Below are 15899 nucleotides of genomic sequence, written 5' to 3' on the forward strand. Positions count from 1 at the left end.
TATTTGTGGTAGTTTTAATATATGTATATAATTTATTTTCCATTCTTCTTGAAGGTTATAGGGTTAAAAGTAATTGTTTACAGCTTAAAACTGCTGTTGTAAGTCAACCATAGAGCATGAAAGTAGGGACCCAGCTTCACTTCAAAAGAGGAACTCTTTGGAAGTGGCTATAAATCCCCTTAGAGTTTTACAAATGTCCACTTAGCTTTAATTGAAAGAGTTTACAATTAAACTTTTCCATTCTGGTTCTCTCACTAACTTCCATACAGGAGCTTTAGCAAACTCCCAAGCTTAGGACTAGAAAAGGATATGGATGTATTTTATACAGTACATCTCCTTTGTGACAAACATACGTAACCTTTGAAAAAACAAGAGTGATATGTGATAGGCGAAGTATCCACGTGTTTGCGCACAAGCTGGGAAAAGGGGTAGAGAGGGGAGAGCAATATTATGGACAAGGGAGGGGGTTTTCAGAAGCAACCAGCATTGGCCTAACTCTGTTCCCACTGATTTCATTTGGGGCAGAGTTAGGCCTTTGTAGTATTTTTCATGTTTAATGTCAATTAAACTACGTCTACACTAAAGAGGTTGCAGCGGCACAGCTGTAAGATCTCTCATGTAGTCTCTCTATGCTGACGGGAGAGAGCTCTCCGTCAACACAATTAATCCACCCTCAACATGTGGCAGTAGTTATGTTGGCAGGAGAAGCTCTCCTGCCGCCATAGCGCTGCGCACACTAGTGCTTATGCTGGCGTAATTTAGGTCACTCAGGAGAGTGGAATATTCACACAACTAAGTGACATAAATTTTGCTGAAGGAAATGTAGTGTAGACATAGCCTTAGCAAACTAAATGCATTTGGAAGACATTGTGAACTACAGCTCAGCTGAGTGACTGCATGTGATTTTTCAAGTTCTCACCCTTTCTCCAATCTCCGTTTGATCCCTATTTGGTAACTGCTCCAAATCTGGTAGTAGAGCGCAGGCTTCCAAAACCCTCTCATAATATGGCCTGTTCAGATCTGAGCCAAAGAGAATATTTTCTTGCAAAATGGAATTCTGCATCCAGGCCTGCTGGGAAACATAAGCCACTGAACCCTAAATAAAGAGAAAAGGCAACACTCTCATTTGGACAGTTCTACATGTGGTAAGATAGCATTTTAAGAACATCTGCTGTTCAAATTATATTTCAAAGTAAAGTCATTGGTTATTACTTCTAAAACATTAGCATAGTCAAACTGTTAGAATTCTAAAAAGTCAAATGTTCCAAACCAAGCTGTTGAAGATACTGGCTGAAATACTGTGCATGTTATGAGGGCATGTGCACACTATACTCTGTCACCCTTACACGCATTGAGTAAAATTTTACTCATTGAGTAGCCTCATTGAGAGCAATAGGACTTCTTGCATACTAAGGTATTACTCAGTGCACTTAAAGGTAGCAAAACTGGACCTGTAGTTAGTACGTGGCAAATATAGGAAGATTATATTTTGGTTTAATTTGCAGTTTTTAATGTAAAGCCAGTTTTGAAGCATTGCTCAATTAGAATAACAAGGTGAAGTACTGCTTAATTCTGGAAACTCCTGTGGTTAGTTACACACTGCCTTTATGTACCACTGATGATCCCGCTAGATAAAAATGTCAACACTAGAAACTAACATGGTTTTATGGGACAGGAGTGATGATTTTAAGAGCTCCTGACTATATGATCAGAGTGGATCCTTCTGACTTAAATGAATAAATCTATGAACATCTATTAATTTTATTAAGAAATATGATGAGATTCATTGACATCACCCTCCACCCAATGAATCCATACTAACTCTTCAGTAGTTTACTCTATATCAGGAATCAGCCACCTTTGGCACGCGGCTCATCAGGGAAATCCGCTGATGGGCCAGGCTGGTTTGTTTACCTGCCGCATCTGCAGGTTCGACCGATTGCACCTCCCACTGGCAGCGGTTCGCCATTCCAAGCCAAAGGGGGCTGCAGGAAGCAGCAGCCCCCACATCCCTCAGCCCATGCCACTTCCTGCAGCCCCCATTGGCCTGGAATGGCGAACCACAGTCAGTGGGAGCTGCGATAGGCCAAACCTGCGGGCGCTGCAAGTAAACAAACCGTCCCGGGCAGCCAGCGGATTTCCCTGATGGGCACGTGCCAAAGGCTGCCAATCCCTGCTCTATATAGTTCCCTGTCCCAAAGAGGCCCCCCCTCACTTTTGTTGTTGTTGTTTTTTATTTCCACCAAAATGTACTAAATTGATTTGCTTGCTGTAAATTAGCAAGAGACTTCAGACCCCTCTTTATTTAAACATTAGTGAAAGGCAATATGGTCTAGCGGATTTACATAGGAATGGAAGAAAGGGACTAACAAATTCTAATCTTACTCCAAAGTGACTCACACTCAGGAGTTACTTGACAACTCTGTATTTATCAGTATTATGGTGATTGGTTAATCTATTTACAGTGTTTGGTATGATAAGTATTATTATTAGTGTGGGCTATGTTGAGAGGTTATCTTTCTGCTTAGCTGTTTTAGCCTAATATAAGCCTCTTTAAATTCTATTTTATTGTGATGGGCACTTGGACAATTTCTTCACTCTGTTCAACCACAGAAAGAGTTTATGCCAAGGGAGCTGTTATCATTGAGAGGGGCAGAATGAACTTCCTTCCATCTCTGTCCACAACTCACTTTCCCCCATTTAAATGTTTTCTCTCCTTTCTATGTGTAAGCCATTGTGAAAGGGCTGACTGTCTCCTGCAAAACTATATCACTGCTCCAAATGAGTTATGGTTGTATCACTCTTCTAAACCAGCCACTGTAGGATGTGTAGGCTTGATGCATGACCTTAATCCTAAGGATTTTTGCAATAAATAATTATAGGTTTACTAAAAATGAAAACTAAATCATATTAGTTTTAATGTAGGTGGCTGCGAATCAGTTAACTTGACAAGTAACATGAATGCCACCAAGCCATTTTTTCACAGAATCCAATGGTCAGCATACTAAAAGAAATGCTTCCATTGTCAATATATTTTATTATATTCACAAATAAACCATCTTCTATAAAACAGTCATATTGTAATAGTATAACTGTGAATACAAGAAACAAAATCAACTTTACTTTTCTCTGGACTGTTCCTTCAAACTTGTTCATTTCTCCAAGAATAGCAGAAAGGAGAGATGACTTTCCAGATCCAACCTGCCCCACCACAGCAACTAAAGAGCCTTCCGGGATCTTCATGTTCAAACTGGAAACATTTAGGAAGACAAACAACAGTAATCCTCTATAAACACTGTACTGTGTACAGAGTAGAATCCTCTTTAGTGGACACTAAACGGCAAAAATACAGCCTACTCCACTGTGACTGGGGAGGTGAATATTTCAGTTTGGATACCTGTGACTAGAGCATACTCTAGAACCCTGAAAAGCTATGGACTTAAGGAGACTGTAGTGTCTCTCTGCGTGTTAAAAATTCACCATATGCTATCAATTGCAGAATCAGGGCAACAGTGCAGTAGGAAGCCACCACACAGTACAAGATTAACAACAGTAAGAGACCATGTAAGTTCCAAAAGGAAAACAAAAACACCCTGTTTGATTTGTAGCTATTTTCACAAATGCTTTCAGGGGGCTCAGTGGTCCAGCTTGTGCAGCTGTGCGGAGGTACTGGGCCATCTTGTGCCTTCATGTCTCTGTTCTGGCTACCTGCATAATGAGTAGCAATGCGGTAGGAGAAGACGGCTCTGGTCACATAGCAGTGCCAGCACCTCAGGAAGCATGCGCTGTTATGGGTTTAATCCATTCCCTGAGTAGTGGGGAGTTCCGGAGGGATACTGTGGTCTGGGGAGTCAGTCTCCCACCTCGCTGTTCTGGGACATCACAACGTGCTGCACCTTGCACTAGGTGGACTGTTATGTCATGATCTATGTAAACTCCGCCCAGCAGAATGTGATGCCTGTACAGATTCTTGTTCAAAGTTACTTCACAAACCTACTTCACAAACCTTGATTCTTACTTATTTAAGATTGAAGGTCCAGTCTTCTCCCATCGGAAAGAAGCACCAATAAATCCCACAGCATGATCTGTTGCAATAAAGAGAAATTAACAATAAGTTACAGAGGCAGCCCCTCAGTTGATATTGCTGGTTAATCAATTTGTTTCTGCAGATGTTGAATAACAACAACAGAAACAACAACAAAACCCTGCTTACTTCCACTGTAGTTTGTGTTGATGTCTTGAGGGTCAAGGTCTTCAGAATACAGAAAATCCTCTAAACGACCCAGAGAAACCTTTGTCTGTAGAATGCACAAACTTTTATGCTATTTGGGTTTTTAAGCAATACTTCATATATTCTAGATTACACGAAGAAACAAGCATGTCTATTAGTTTATTCTGAGATGGGCAATGAAGTTCTTGGCACTAAACAGAAAATGTTTTCCTTATGTACATTCATAAAGGTAGCTGAAGTTTTAGGCCAGTGGTCCCGAAACTGTGCGGCGCACCCTGTAGGGAGGCACAGAGGAACATTCCAGGAGGCAGTGTGGGACCTGGGCCAGCCCCCATAGGGAGCAGAGCGGGATAGCCACCCAGCTCGCTATGCCCCCATATCTGCTCCAGCCCCACTCCAAGCCTTGGCCCCATGCCCGGCCTCAGCTCCCGGCTGCAGCTCCAGCCCTCTCCCCAGCCTTGGACCCCAGCCAGGGCTCCATTCCCAGCCCCAGCCCCATCTCAGCTGCGGCCCCAGCCTCAGACCCCTTACCCCGTCTATGTTCCCCCTCCCAAGCTGCAGCCCAACTCCCAGCCCCAGCTCTGGCGGGGGCACGGACAGGGTCAAGGAGGGGCGCAACCCTGAAAAGTTTGGAGACCACTGATTTAGGCGGACAGCAGTATTCACTTGAAACACCACACCCTGTTAGACAGCATGGATGCTCGTGTCCCAGTGGGAAGTAGGCTCTGCTGACTCATGAAGGTTATGTCTTCACTGACAAAAAAAGGGTGCTTTAGCTATTATTCTACTGGAAAAACATAGTGGAGACAATGCACTTTAGTTTTATTTAAGGTAAATGAAGCAAAGTCAACCACACGTTGGGGTACCATGCTGACCTGCTAGCTACCTTGTGGCAAACACTATGAGTGACTTGTTTCCACGCTCGTTAGTTATCTTGCTGTTTAAAAAACACCTGTGTGTCAGTGGAGACAAAGTCTGAGACAGGTTGTTTGTGGATTAGCTCTCTGGAAGAGAGAGGGAACATTTACCATATAAACTGAGCAGTCCTAAGGCAGCAGCCAAGCTTGGGGAGACTTAGCTCAATTTTGTTATACTACTGCTAATTTCTGGGTTAATAAAACCAAACCCCAGGAAGGGTTGAGTTCTGATTCAGCATATTTTGTTACCCATGTCTGACAGCAGGATGGAGAGGGCATCTGCTGACAATGGCCTTGCTACTTTCTTTACAAGAAACTGAACTACATAGAGAAACAGTAGATAGAGCACAAGTAGAAATAGGAACTGTACTCATGCCACCTGCTGGTCATTCCTTATAATATACTCTGAAACCCCCTCCAATACCAGTGCCTCTCCCACCCCTCAAAGACATGAAAATTTCAACAAAATAAAACTAGAAATAATCAGGTGGCTTAACCTTAATCTTAAAATAGATTAAACCACATGAAACCCCGAAGATTAATAAAGGGCCATAAATGTCATCCTTTTTTGACACCTATTTGCATTTGATTTAGATTTTACCTGGGCTACGGCAGAGATCACTGTTGGCAAATCAAACAAAGGCAGTCGCAAAATATTAAACAAAGAGATAGATGTAAAAACTTTAGTTGCAGTTAGGACATTCTCTTGATCCAGCAGAAAATACACTCCAAAGGTAGCCAATGAGACCTTTAAAAAAAAAAGGGAGGGGAGGGGGTGATTATTTTTCCATTACTTTTCTCATCCTGCTTAGTTTTACTTTTCAATGATTCCTGCTACAAAAATATGATGGTAGCAATTAAGAGCTGGATGTTGACTACAGCTTAATGCAAACTGAAACACAAACTGTGCTACTATTCATGAATTAAAACGAACATACTTCTGTCTTTAGACTAAATACAAGCTCTTATATCTTGTGGTATAAAATTCCATTTCATACTTAAGTTTGTACACACATAATATTCCCACTGGATTTCAGTCTATTTGAAGGTCTTAATTGTCTCCATTTGTTGATTGGCACTTGTATCCCCACTGTCTGCTTGTTTTCCACAGTATATTGGCACTGTCATTTTAACAAGCAATTGCATGCCTACTGACATAAACAAATGAAGGTGTTTCTGTTAGAACGGGGCAGGAAACAGATTTTTGGTCCTGAATTGGGACAAAAAGTCCATCTCACATATTTATGGACTGACAGTGTGAGGAAACATTCCATTCAGCGCACATGAAACACTGTGTGTCAATTTTGACGATTTTCCTTTTAAAATTTTATTTACTATAATTAGCTTGCATTTCAAAATGAAAAAAGTCATTCTGAACTAAAGAAAAGGACTTTTTTGTTTCAAAAATGTCAAAATGGGAAACTGGCAACTCTGAAATTTTTCCAATTTTTTTCCACAAGAAGTGTCAAAACTGTCCCTCTCCCATGAACAGGTTTTGTTTCAATGAATCGGCATTTTCTGAAGAAAAAGATTTGAGTCGACAAATTCCCAACCAGCTCTAGTTTCAGCCTTACTAGAAGGTCATGAAGGATCACCTAGGTTTTACTATTCCTAAAAACATGTGACATTCTAATAAAGGTCAAATTCTCAGCAGCTGTAAATGGACAAAGCCACTGAAGTCAATGAAGCTGCAGCCAAATATAAAGCAACAAAGAATTTGGACATGTACGTTTTACACGGGTGCTCTGAAAATCAAGTTAACTAACCTAGGCATTTCACACAGAATGGATATATTTTAAAGGCTTATGTTTTGTTAAAGATGATAAAAAGGAGAAAAAGATACTTCTCTACTTTAAAAAAAATGGAGGACTTTTGGCACCTTAGAGACTAGCAAATTTATTTGAGCATAAGCTTTTATGAGCTGTAGCTGTAGCTCACGAAAGCTTATGCTCAAATAAATTTGTTAGTCTCTAAGGTGCCACAAGTCCTACTTTTCTTTTTGAGGATACAGACTAACACAGCTGCTACTCTGAAACTTCTCTACTTTAGTTTGCCAAAACAGGACTTATCCCAGATGAGGATCTGGCCCATAATTTCTCCTATTTATTGAAGTGATTAAGTCTGAAGGGCCAAATGCATTCCTAGTGTAACTCCACTGAAACGGAGTTGGGATGAAGTTGGCTAGAAGTCTTGTTATTCTTTTTTGAACAGTTTTAGTTTCTTAAAATTCAGAACCTTACAGTTCAGTGGCACGGAGGGGAGTGGCAGAGAGAAAGGGAAGGGAAGAGAGAGGAGGTTGCTAAAAACAAGGATTAAAAGCATCTTCCAAACTTTAAAAAGCAGAAAGGCATAATAACAACAGAGCTGGTCACCATATGACCACATGATTTTTCAACAGTGTTTACTTATATAATTAAATTGTATCATTTTCTTTCTTCTGCAGGAATTTAGGAAGGGATGAAATATGTTACTGAGGTAAATGCACAAATGTATTATGCAGTAACAGTTGCACTTCTGCAATTATTATTTAGTACTTTACAAATCATGCATCATAACATGGTTGTGATTTATAGTACACAAATAAACATCAGTATCCCACTTTTACAAATGAAAAAACTAGCACAGAAGAGTTAAAAGATTGGCCTAAATCCATACAGTAAACTGGAATTAACCCATGAGTTTCTGACTCCCAGTTATGAATTCAATCTACTAACACATGGTCCCCCAATTTTCCAGCAGATGTAGGCTTTAGCTCAGAAGATCAGGTGTGCTGCAGAAATAAATGTGTTCACTTATGTTGTTTTTGGTACTTTACTATAGCAATCGCTTGTTATGTGTAGAGCCTTACCAAATTCATGGCCATGAAAAATGTGTCGCGGACCATGAAATCTAGTCTCCCCCTGTGAAATCTGGTCTTTTGTGTGTTTTTACCGTATACGATACAGATTTCACATGGGACACCAGAGTTTCTCAAATTGATGGTCCTGACTGAAAACGGAGTGGACGTCACAAGGTTATTTTAGGAGTTTGTGGTATTGCCACCCTTATGTCTGCACTGCCTTCAGAGCTGGGTTGCTCGAGAGCAGTGGCTGTTTACCAGGTGCCCAGCTCTGAAGGCAGCGCCCTGCCAGCAGCAGCGCAGAAGTAAGGGTGACAAAACCATACCATGCACCCTTACTTCTGCACTGCTGCCTTCAGAGCTGGGCAGCCAGAGAGTGGCGGCTGCTGATTGAGGTCCCAGCTCTGCAGGCAGCAGTGCAGAAGTAAAAGTGTTGTACTATGTCATCCTTACTTCTGTGCTGCTACTGGCAGTGGCTCTGCTTTCAGAGCTGGGCATCTGGCCAAGAGCCGCTGCTCTCCGGCCGCCCAGCTCTGAAGACAGTGCAGACGTAAGGGTGGCAATAACCCCTATAATAATCTTGTGGAACCCTTCCCTCCCACAATTCCTTTTTTGGGTGAGGACCCCTACAATTACAACACTGAAATTTCAGACTTAAATAGCTGAAATTATTAAATGTACATTTTTAAAAACCCTATCACTGTGAAATTGACCAAAATGGACTGTGAATTTGGTAGGGCCCTAGTTATGTGGCTGCAGAGGAGGGAAAAGAAAAATTCCTATCTGACTTCTGAATATAGCTATGCTATCAGTAGGTGTGGAAGCGTACTAAACAGATTGTGACTTTTGTGAATAACTGCGAGAAGCTTTATTTGATATGTAGGGAGTTTGATGGGGGAACCTCTAACAGATGCTATCAACTTCAAGGAGTGTGTCAGAGGGAATTTAGCTTCTGTCCTTCTCAAGTATATTATCCAGCACAGCCAGGCTTAAGTTATCTCTAACTCACTCCTATGTAAGGTATCTTTTTTCACCCACAGAAAGTTATTCTTCTCAGAAGAACTAGAATGTGTACCTCTTTCCCCACCTCCACCCCAATCTTGTTTCCTTTTAAAAATCTGAGCATGGAAAAAAAGCAAAAACTTGTCTTAGATGCTTAATGGGGATATCAACAAGAATCAACGCTATTAAAAAAAGAATGTGTGACTGTTTACATTACAGAAGGAGGGTCTTTGGATTAAGACACTGGACTGGACTGAAGAGATCTGGATTTCATTCCTGGCTCTGCCACAGATTTCCTGTATGACCTTGGAAAAGTCACAATCTCTCTATGCCTCAATTCCCCTATGTAAAACTGGTATTATAATAATACTTCCCGACCTCACAGAGATATTGTGGTGATAAATTCATTAATGGTTGTGAGACTCTCAGATACTCTGGTGAGAGTGATAGCTAGCTACAAAAATGGATATTGTTAAGTAACGCACCATAAAAGGAATACAGGTTAAAGTTAGCATGGAGAAAGTTGTCAGGTACCCAGATGACTTCAGAACATCTATTTCATGTTCTCGTATTTCCACGACCTTCTTCTGATATGAAGGTTCCCATGCATAAAGTTTAAGAATCTAAATACAAATAAACAGAAAATTACATCTTAGTAAATCAACAGCAGTGATTGTTAAAATGAGTTTAAATTCCAAAAATGTATCTGCAAATGTTGAACAATACAAAACTGTAAATATCCAACACTTGCATTTTCCAGTGTATAGCCTCTACAAATGAAATATTGTCCCAGCAATATAACCCAAATATAACCCAATATAACCCAAAATGAGATTTGTTATGAAGAATGCTATAGTGTAGTCACCTTGAGCTCTATACATTTCACTGTGCTCCTGTTTTGGTGGATTACTTATTATTCCAGGTTACTACTATCAGCATTCACCCCATGTACATTTTAGTTTATTAAATTTATTCACAGAGGTGCCACCATCTGACTTCATTCTAACCCTCTTCTATCACTTTCTGATGTGGGAAAAAATCAGCGTGGTAAGCTACACACTTATTTTATTTTTCTGGTGCACAGCATGTAAGACTGATCATCTCCAGGTGGTGTGTCCAGACAATACTGTTATCTGATAAGGAAGTAAATTTAAAGTGTGGCCAAAGGACTCCTAAGGACACCTGAAAACATCCTTTACTATTGTCCAGAACACCAGACAGAAGAATTACATATACAAGTAGGGCCTAACCCTTTAGCTATGTGAGTAGTTTAATTGAAGCAAGTGTGCCCATAGAATCTGGAAAGAAACTCTTAGGATCCATCTACATGAAAGATACTATATAAGGTGGTATTATGAATGAAAAGAACACAAAATGCCCAAGGAAGGAGAGGTTTCAAGCTTTGTATTGGCAAATAGCTACCAGTCCATCATACTAGCACTTTCATGATGAAAATATCTCTATCTTACTTGCAATCAAGAAGCAACATCTTAAAGAAAGTATTATATACATTTTATAGCAGCACCAATGTCTGTGGTTAGAAATCCACAAAACTTCAGAAAAATGCAGAATGAACTGTGAATAATTTGAAGTACTGGCTACTTCAATATTTAAAAATTGAAGAAGCATAAATGACAAATAGATTTTCAGAAACAAGAACAAATTTGAAAAACTCAATTTTGTTCTTCAAGAAAAGTGAAGTTTAGTGAAGATTTCCAACCATCTAATGACAAACTATCTGTGCTGATTAAAAAATAAAACAAGAGAACATGATCAAAATATCATGGGTAATCTATATTTTATAATCACATCTCTTATTTTAATAATGCTTTAAAAATCCACTTTAAGTAGTTATATAACAGAATATATTTTCCCCTAAATTCTTCTTTCCTATATTATCAGTCGAAAGGTTCAGTGACAAAACCCTAGTTTTCTGAATAACATAGTCGTTCATCTTTATTAGGGAGAGCAATGAAACTCATTAGCTGCTGGTATTACCTTTATTCCATGCAAGATTTCATTTAGTAGTTTCACTCGTTGATCTGTATTCTTCATTTGGCTTTTCTAGTTTAAAAAAGAGAGAGCAATGCCTACAATTTTTTAAAAAATATCAGAGATTCAAACATACTTTGTGTACTTCAGACAGTGAACACAGCTACTACTCCATTATTCGCAAAAAGAAAAGGAGTACTTGTGGCACCTTAGAGACTAACCAATTTATTTGAGTATAAGCTTTCGTGAGCTACAGCTCACTTCATCGGATGCATATTGTGGAAAGTGTAGAAGATCTTTTTATACACACAAAGCATGAAAAAATACCTCCCCCCACCCCACTCTCCTGCTGGTAATAGCTTATCTAAAGTGACCACTCTCCTTACAATGTGTATGATAATCAAGGTGGGCCATTTCCAGCACAAATCCAGGGTTTAACAAGAACGTCTGGGGGGGGGGGGGGTAAGAAAAAACAAGGGGAAATAGGTTACCTTGCATAATGACTTAGCCACTCCCAGTCTCTATTCAAGCCTAAGTTAATTGTATCCAATTTGTAAATGAATTCCAATTCAGCAGTCTCTCTGAATTTCAGCAGTCTCCCTGGATTTGTGCTGGAAATGGCCCACCTTGATTATCACACACATTGTAAGGAGAGTGATCACTTTAGATAAGCTATTACCAGCAGGAGAGTGGGGTGGGGGGAGGTATTTTTCATGCTTTGTGTGTATAAAAAGATCTTCTACACTTTCCACAGTATGCATCCGACGAAGTGAGCTGTAGCTCACGAAAGCTTATACTCAAATAAATTGGTTAGTCTCTAAGGTGCCACAAGTACTCCTTTTCTTTTTGCGAATACAGACTAACATGGCTGTTACTCTGTACTCTATTATTGACTCTCTTGGAAAAAAATTCTTGTACTGTACACGTTACATTGTCAAATGTAATTCACATTTGGTATCTGACATGTATATCATTTTATCATCATATGATAAAAGGATTGGTATGTCCTCTCTAATAGCACTTTTTCTTTAAAAAATATCATCTTGATTTTTTTGTAATACTTCCTGCAGCATGATTACAGTAATAACTGCATTTCTTAGATTCTAATTAAAAGCTTCCTAATTAGAGTTTCAGTTCTCAGTGTTCTAGAATTACAAAATAGATTAATCTTAAAAATGCTTAAACATCTAAATTATGATTTATAAAAAAAAACTGTGATGTTGATTCCTTAAAGTCTTGAATAGATTATTCATTATATTTTTCCATGGAGTAGTAACCATTTGCAAATTGATTTTACTTTAATAGTCACTCACAAGGAGTCAAATCCTGCTCACCTACCACATGTAAGTAGTCCCTGCTGAAACTATTTCTGTGACAAAAAACTGCTGAAACTATTTCTGTGACAAAAGCAAACAGAATTTGGCCCAGTCTGATTTGTGAGATGTGAAGGAATACTTAGGTTTAAGAGCATATTTTGAAAAAGAAATTCCTTTCCTCTGTTACTGACAACATCTTTGATGACTAAAAACTGGATTTTTAAAAAAATCCTCTCTTCTTACTACTTATGCTAGATTTAATTTGTGCATTTCACTCAATTTGCACAATGAAAACATGCTAGTCAGTTTCACTTAGCATCTTTCACACTCTGGTTATTAGGATACCTAGGCAGAACACTTTGGGTTGCAAACAGTGGCCAAGATCACTGCACTCGCCCTCACTTTTCTCCTTCTCCCTTCACATCACTGACAAGATCTGTATGGTGAGGGGAACTTCTGTGTAAAAATCTGCCCTCCTATTCCTCCTGGTGGAGGTCAGCTGCTTCTGTGGCACTGTTTTCACAGACACATAGACCAGACCTCTCCACAGGTCCATGGCCCTCACTGCATAAGCAGCTAGAAACAGGGTATGCTGGGGAATACAAATAGCTTCCCTTATAGCCCTGTAAAGTTTCCTTGGAAAAGATAATAGTTTGGGCTGTTTTTATTCTTTCTGTGGATCATGGGCAGCTGTGGCCAAGGGAAATCCATGATAAAAGGGTGTCAATGGAGCTGTGGTATCAGGGAGCCAGAGAGAGGGGTTGTGGAGGCAGGTTTCAGAGTGGGTCGTGCAGCCTTTTCTGAGTATTGGGGGGCTAATCTGCCCCCCACACACACACACTTCAATGGGATGGTGTGAGTCAGAGCATGAAAGTGAAATCTCTGAGAGGATCCTCACAAAGATATCTTTCCCCAGAATTACCTCCTGCACCTTTTACTACAGATCATGGCCAGATCATTTCATCTCTGCTGAGGAAGGTTACTTATTCCACTTCCCAATCCCCACTTAAATTAATTATAGTAATAATGGAAAGGTTTGTAAAAGCTTTTTTGTTAATTAAACCTAGATTTAGGGCCTAAATCAAATGTGTATTATTAATTTAAATGTATTGAATTACTGGCACACTCACTTCTGTGACTAACTCTTCTGGTCAGTATTTCACACTGTAAGCAGAGTGTCTGGTTTGTGGTGTTTATCTTTAGGCATATGATTTTTTTTTTTTAAGACCTGCTCTTTACTGACAGAAGGGAAGCCATGTAACACCTATGTCAACATCCTATGCTCCTGGGGATTAACACCCAAAAATGTATGGGCTACCTGTCCTATTTTCTTTTCCTTCTTCACCCCCAAACGAAAACTGTGAACAGGGAAAAGATATAGGCCCAAATCAGTTGCTGACTCAATAGCGCTTTGGGGACTAGATAGCAAGTGTGAAAAATCAGGAAAAAGGGTGGGGGGAAATAGGTGCCTATATAAGACAAAGCCCTGAATATTGGGACTATCCCTATAAAATCGGGACATCTGATCACGCTATTTAGTACTCCACATGGGTGCAGCAGTTGTAGGATTTGGGCCTTTGGATTTTTGACTTCCATTTTATTTAATAATAAGCCCCTGAAAACACACCTTACAATTTTGTTGGTATTTTAGTCAGTTTTGTCCTAAAACCAGAAATCCTAACTATTGCCAGAAATTTGCTAACAGTGAGTTGAACAGGATGACTTGTGTGTAAAGTTAAGCACATGCATAAGTGTTTGTAGGATTATGGCCTGTAACATTTCTACAGATACACAAAATCTCTTCGGTTTATTGTTTTTTGTTTATAGATAAGGTTTAGTGATCTAAATATTGATAGATGGTATACCACAAGCTCCCCCTCCAACAAAGGAATCTGGTTATTTTGTGCCTACATTAGTTTTACGTTCTTCTTTAAAAATCAGCTCTTCATTGTAACACCACAACTGTTTCCAGCATTTACATTTAGATTTCTTACCCTCAGCCGTTTCACTTTTGCAGCAACAAAAGCATTTATAGGTATAACCAAAACGAGCACTGCAACACCTGCTAGCACTGATGGGCCCAGTTCTTGCCAGAGAAAGACTATAGCCATCAGGATCTGAAAAGGTGCTGACCATAGAAGGTTGAGGTTTACAGTCAGTTCCATAAGTTGTTGAGCATCTGCTGACATCAAGTTAACAATGTCACCAGTTGTATATTTTCTCCGTGAAGAATTAGCTAAGCTTAAAGCCTGCAACAATAGCAAGAAACCAAAGTGTACGGTTACAAAATGAACTACCTTTCTTAAATATGTACTTTATTTTAAAGGTGTTTTCAAAGACCTGTCTTAGGCATAATAAAGTAACAGCTAAATTGCACTCAATGGGTGAGATTCCCAGCACCGCTTTGCCCCCGCATATGAGCTACAGGGACCAGAGTGGGGTAAAGGGGTTTTACAAGCCCTATATGAAGCCAAGAGAGAATACTCCCCAGTGCAGGAACCAAGGAAGACAGTTACAGGCTGTCTTAGGGGTGCAGCACAGAATCTCACCTAATGTTTGAGGCTACTTTGAGTATCCTGAAAGAAGAGGTTGTCTTTTGGACACATTAAATAGATACAGTGAATTGTTTCAGCCCTTGCATCCTTCAGATTGTGCACAGTAAGTATAAGATGCACTGCGTAGCAACCCATGCACAGTCCTGCCTCATTCATTACACAGTAAATTTAAAAGATGGAGTAAAAAAGAAAGCATCTTTGCCTCATTTGCTGTGCAGTACAGTACAGTAAAGTAAATACTTTGTAGCTCACAAACTCCACATAGACCAGCTATAGCGATATCTTCTCTCCCTCCAGAAAAGTTCTTGAGCTTTATTAGCACCTAAGCTTCCTTGCGCTGAATGAGACAGGGCCTACTACATGTATTAGCTATGCACACATTTACAGAGTTCATCTAAAACATCAGGTGAAAGTTACTTTTAAAAAAACACAACAGTTCCTAAACTATTGTGCATACTGCAACTTTCAGAGTAGCACTGCTGTGCCAAATCAAATCCAATTTTCACTGAAATGCTGAAGATCTCAACTTTTCTCCCCTAGAGAGGAGATTTCCTGGCCAAAATTTCAACTTTCTGCTCCCACCACTTCAATGCTAGAGCAATTCAAGGAAAGGTTGCGTAAGTAGTTTTTATTTTTTAAAAAGGCTAGGGAGGGAGGGGAATTCAGCCTTCTTTTTGCTCAAAAAAGGATGAATCATTTTTGTTCAAACTTACACACACACATATATGCACAGCCCTCCGCCTTTACACACGGACCAAGGCTGGAAACTTTCCGGTTTAAAAAAAAAAAAAAAAAGTGAGTTTCAGAGAACAGTAAGCAAGTGAAAAAGGGGGTAGCTCCCAATCTCGCAACTTGCCCTACCCTGGCAGACCCCTATATCTCCCCGGATTCTGCATTGATGCAGAGCTTCCCCCATTTAGTTGTAAGATGGGACTCTTAGAATGGAAACATGCAATTTTAACTTCAGCTGTTGCTAGTGCTACAGTTATAGTTCAGGCACCTTTATTAATATTTTCATCAATCTACAACATCTTTGTTTTTGTAGCA

At 39.7% G+C, this 15899-nt stretch overlaps 1 protein-coding gene across 1 annotated transcript in view; it reads right to left on the minus strand.

The window, feature by feature from the left end:
• The window catches only part of LOC141998592 (multidrug resistance-associated protein 1-like), a 54775-nt gene that overhangs the window by 22855 nt on the left and 16021 nt on the right, over nucleotides 1-15899 (minus strand). Inside the window, exons 6-13 of the mRNA XM_074971465.1 lie at nucleotides 14292-14546; nucleotides 10988-11053; nucleotides 9475-9612; nucleotides 5750-5896; nucleotides 4214-4298; nucleotides 4019-4085; nucleotides 3124-3250; nucleotides 920-1096 (exon numbers count right to left, since the gene is read on the minus strand). Of these exons, the coding sequence (XP_074827566.1) occupies nucleotides 920-1096; nucleotides 3124-3250; nucleotides 4019-4085; nucleotides 4214-4298; nucleotides 5750-5896; nucleotides 9475-9612; nucleotides 10988-11053; nucleotides 14292-14546 (1062 nt within the window). The remainder of the gene's footprint in view (nucleotides 1-919; nucleotides 1097-3123; nucleotides 3251-4018; nucleotides 4086-4213; nucleotides 4299-5749; nucleotides 5897-9474; nucleotides 9613-10987; nucleotides 11054-14291; nucleotides 14547-15899) is intronic.

This window comes from Natator depressus, chromosome 1 (assembly GCF_965152275.1).
Source record: "Natator depressus isolate rNatDep1 chromosome 1, rNatDep2.hap1, whole genome shotgun sequence".
Lineage (NCBI taxonomy): Eukaryota > Metazoa > Chordata > Testudines > Cheloniidae > Natator > Natator depressus.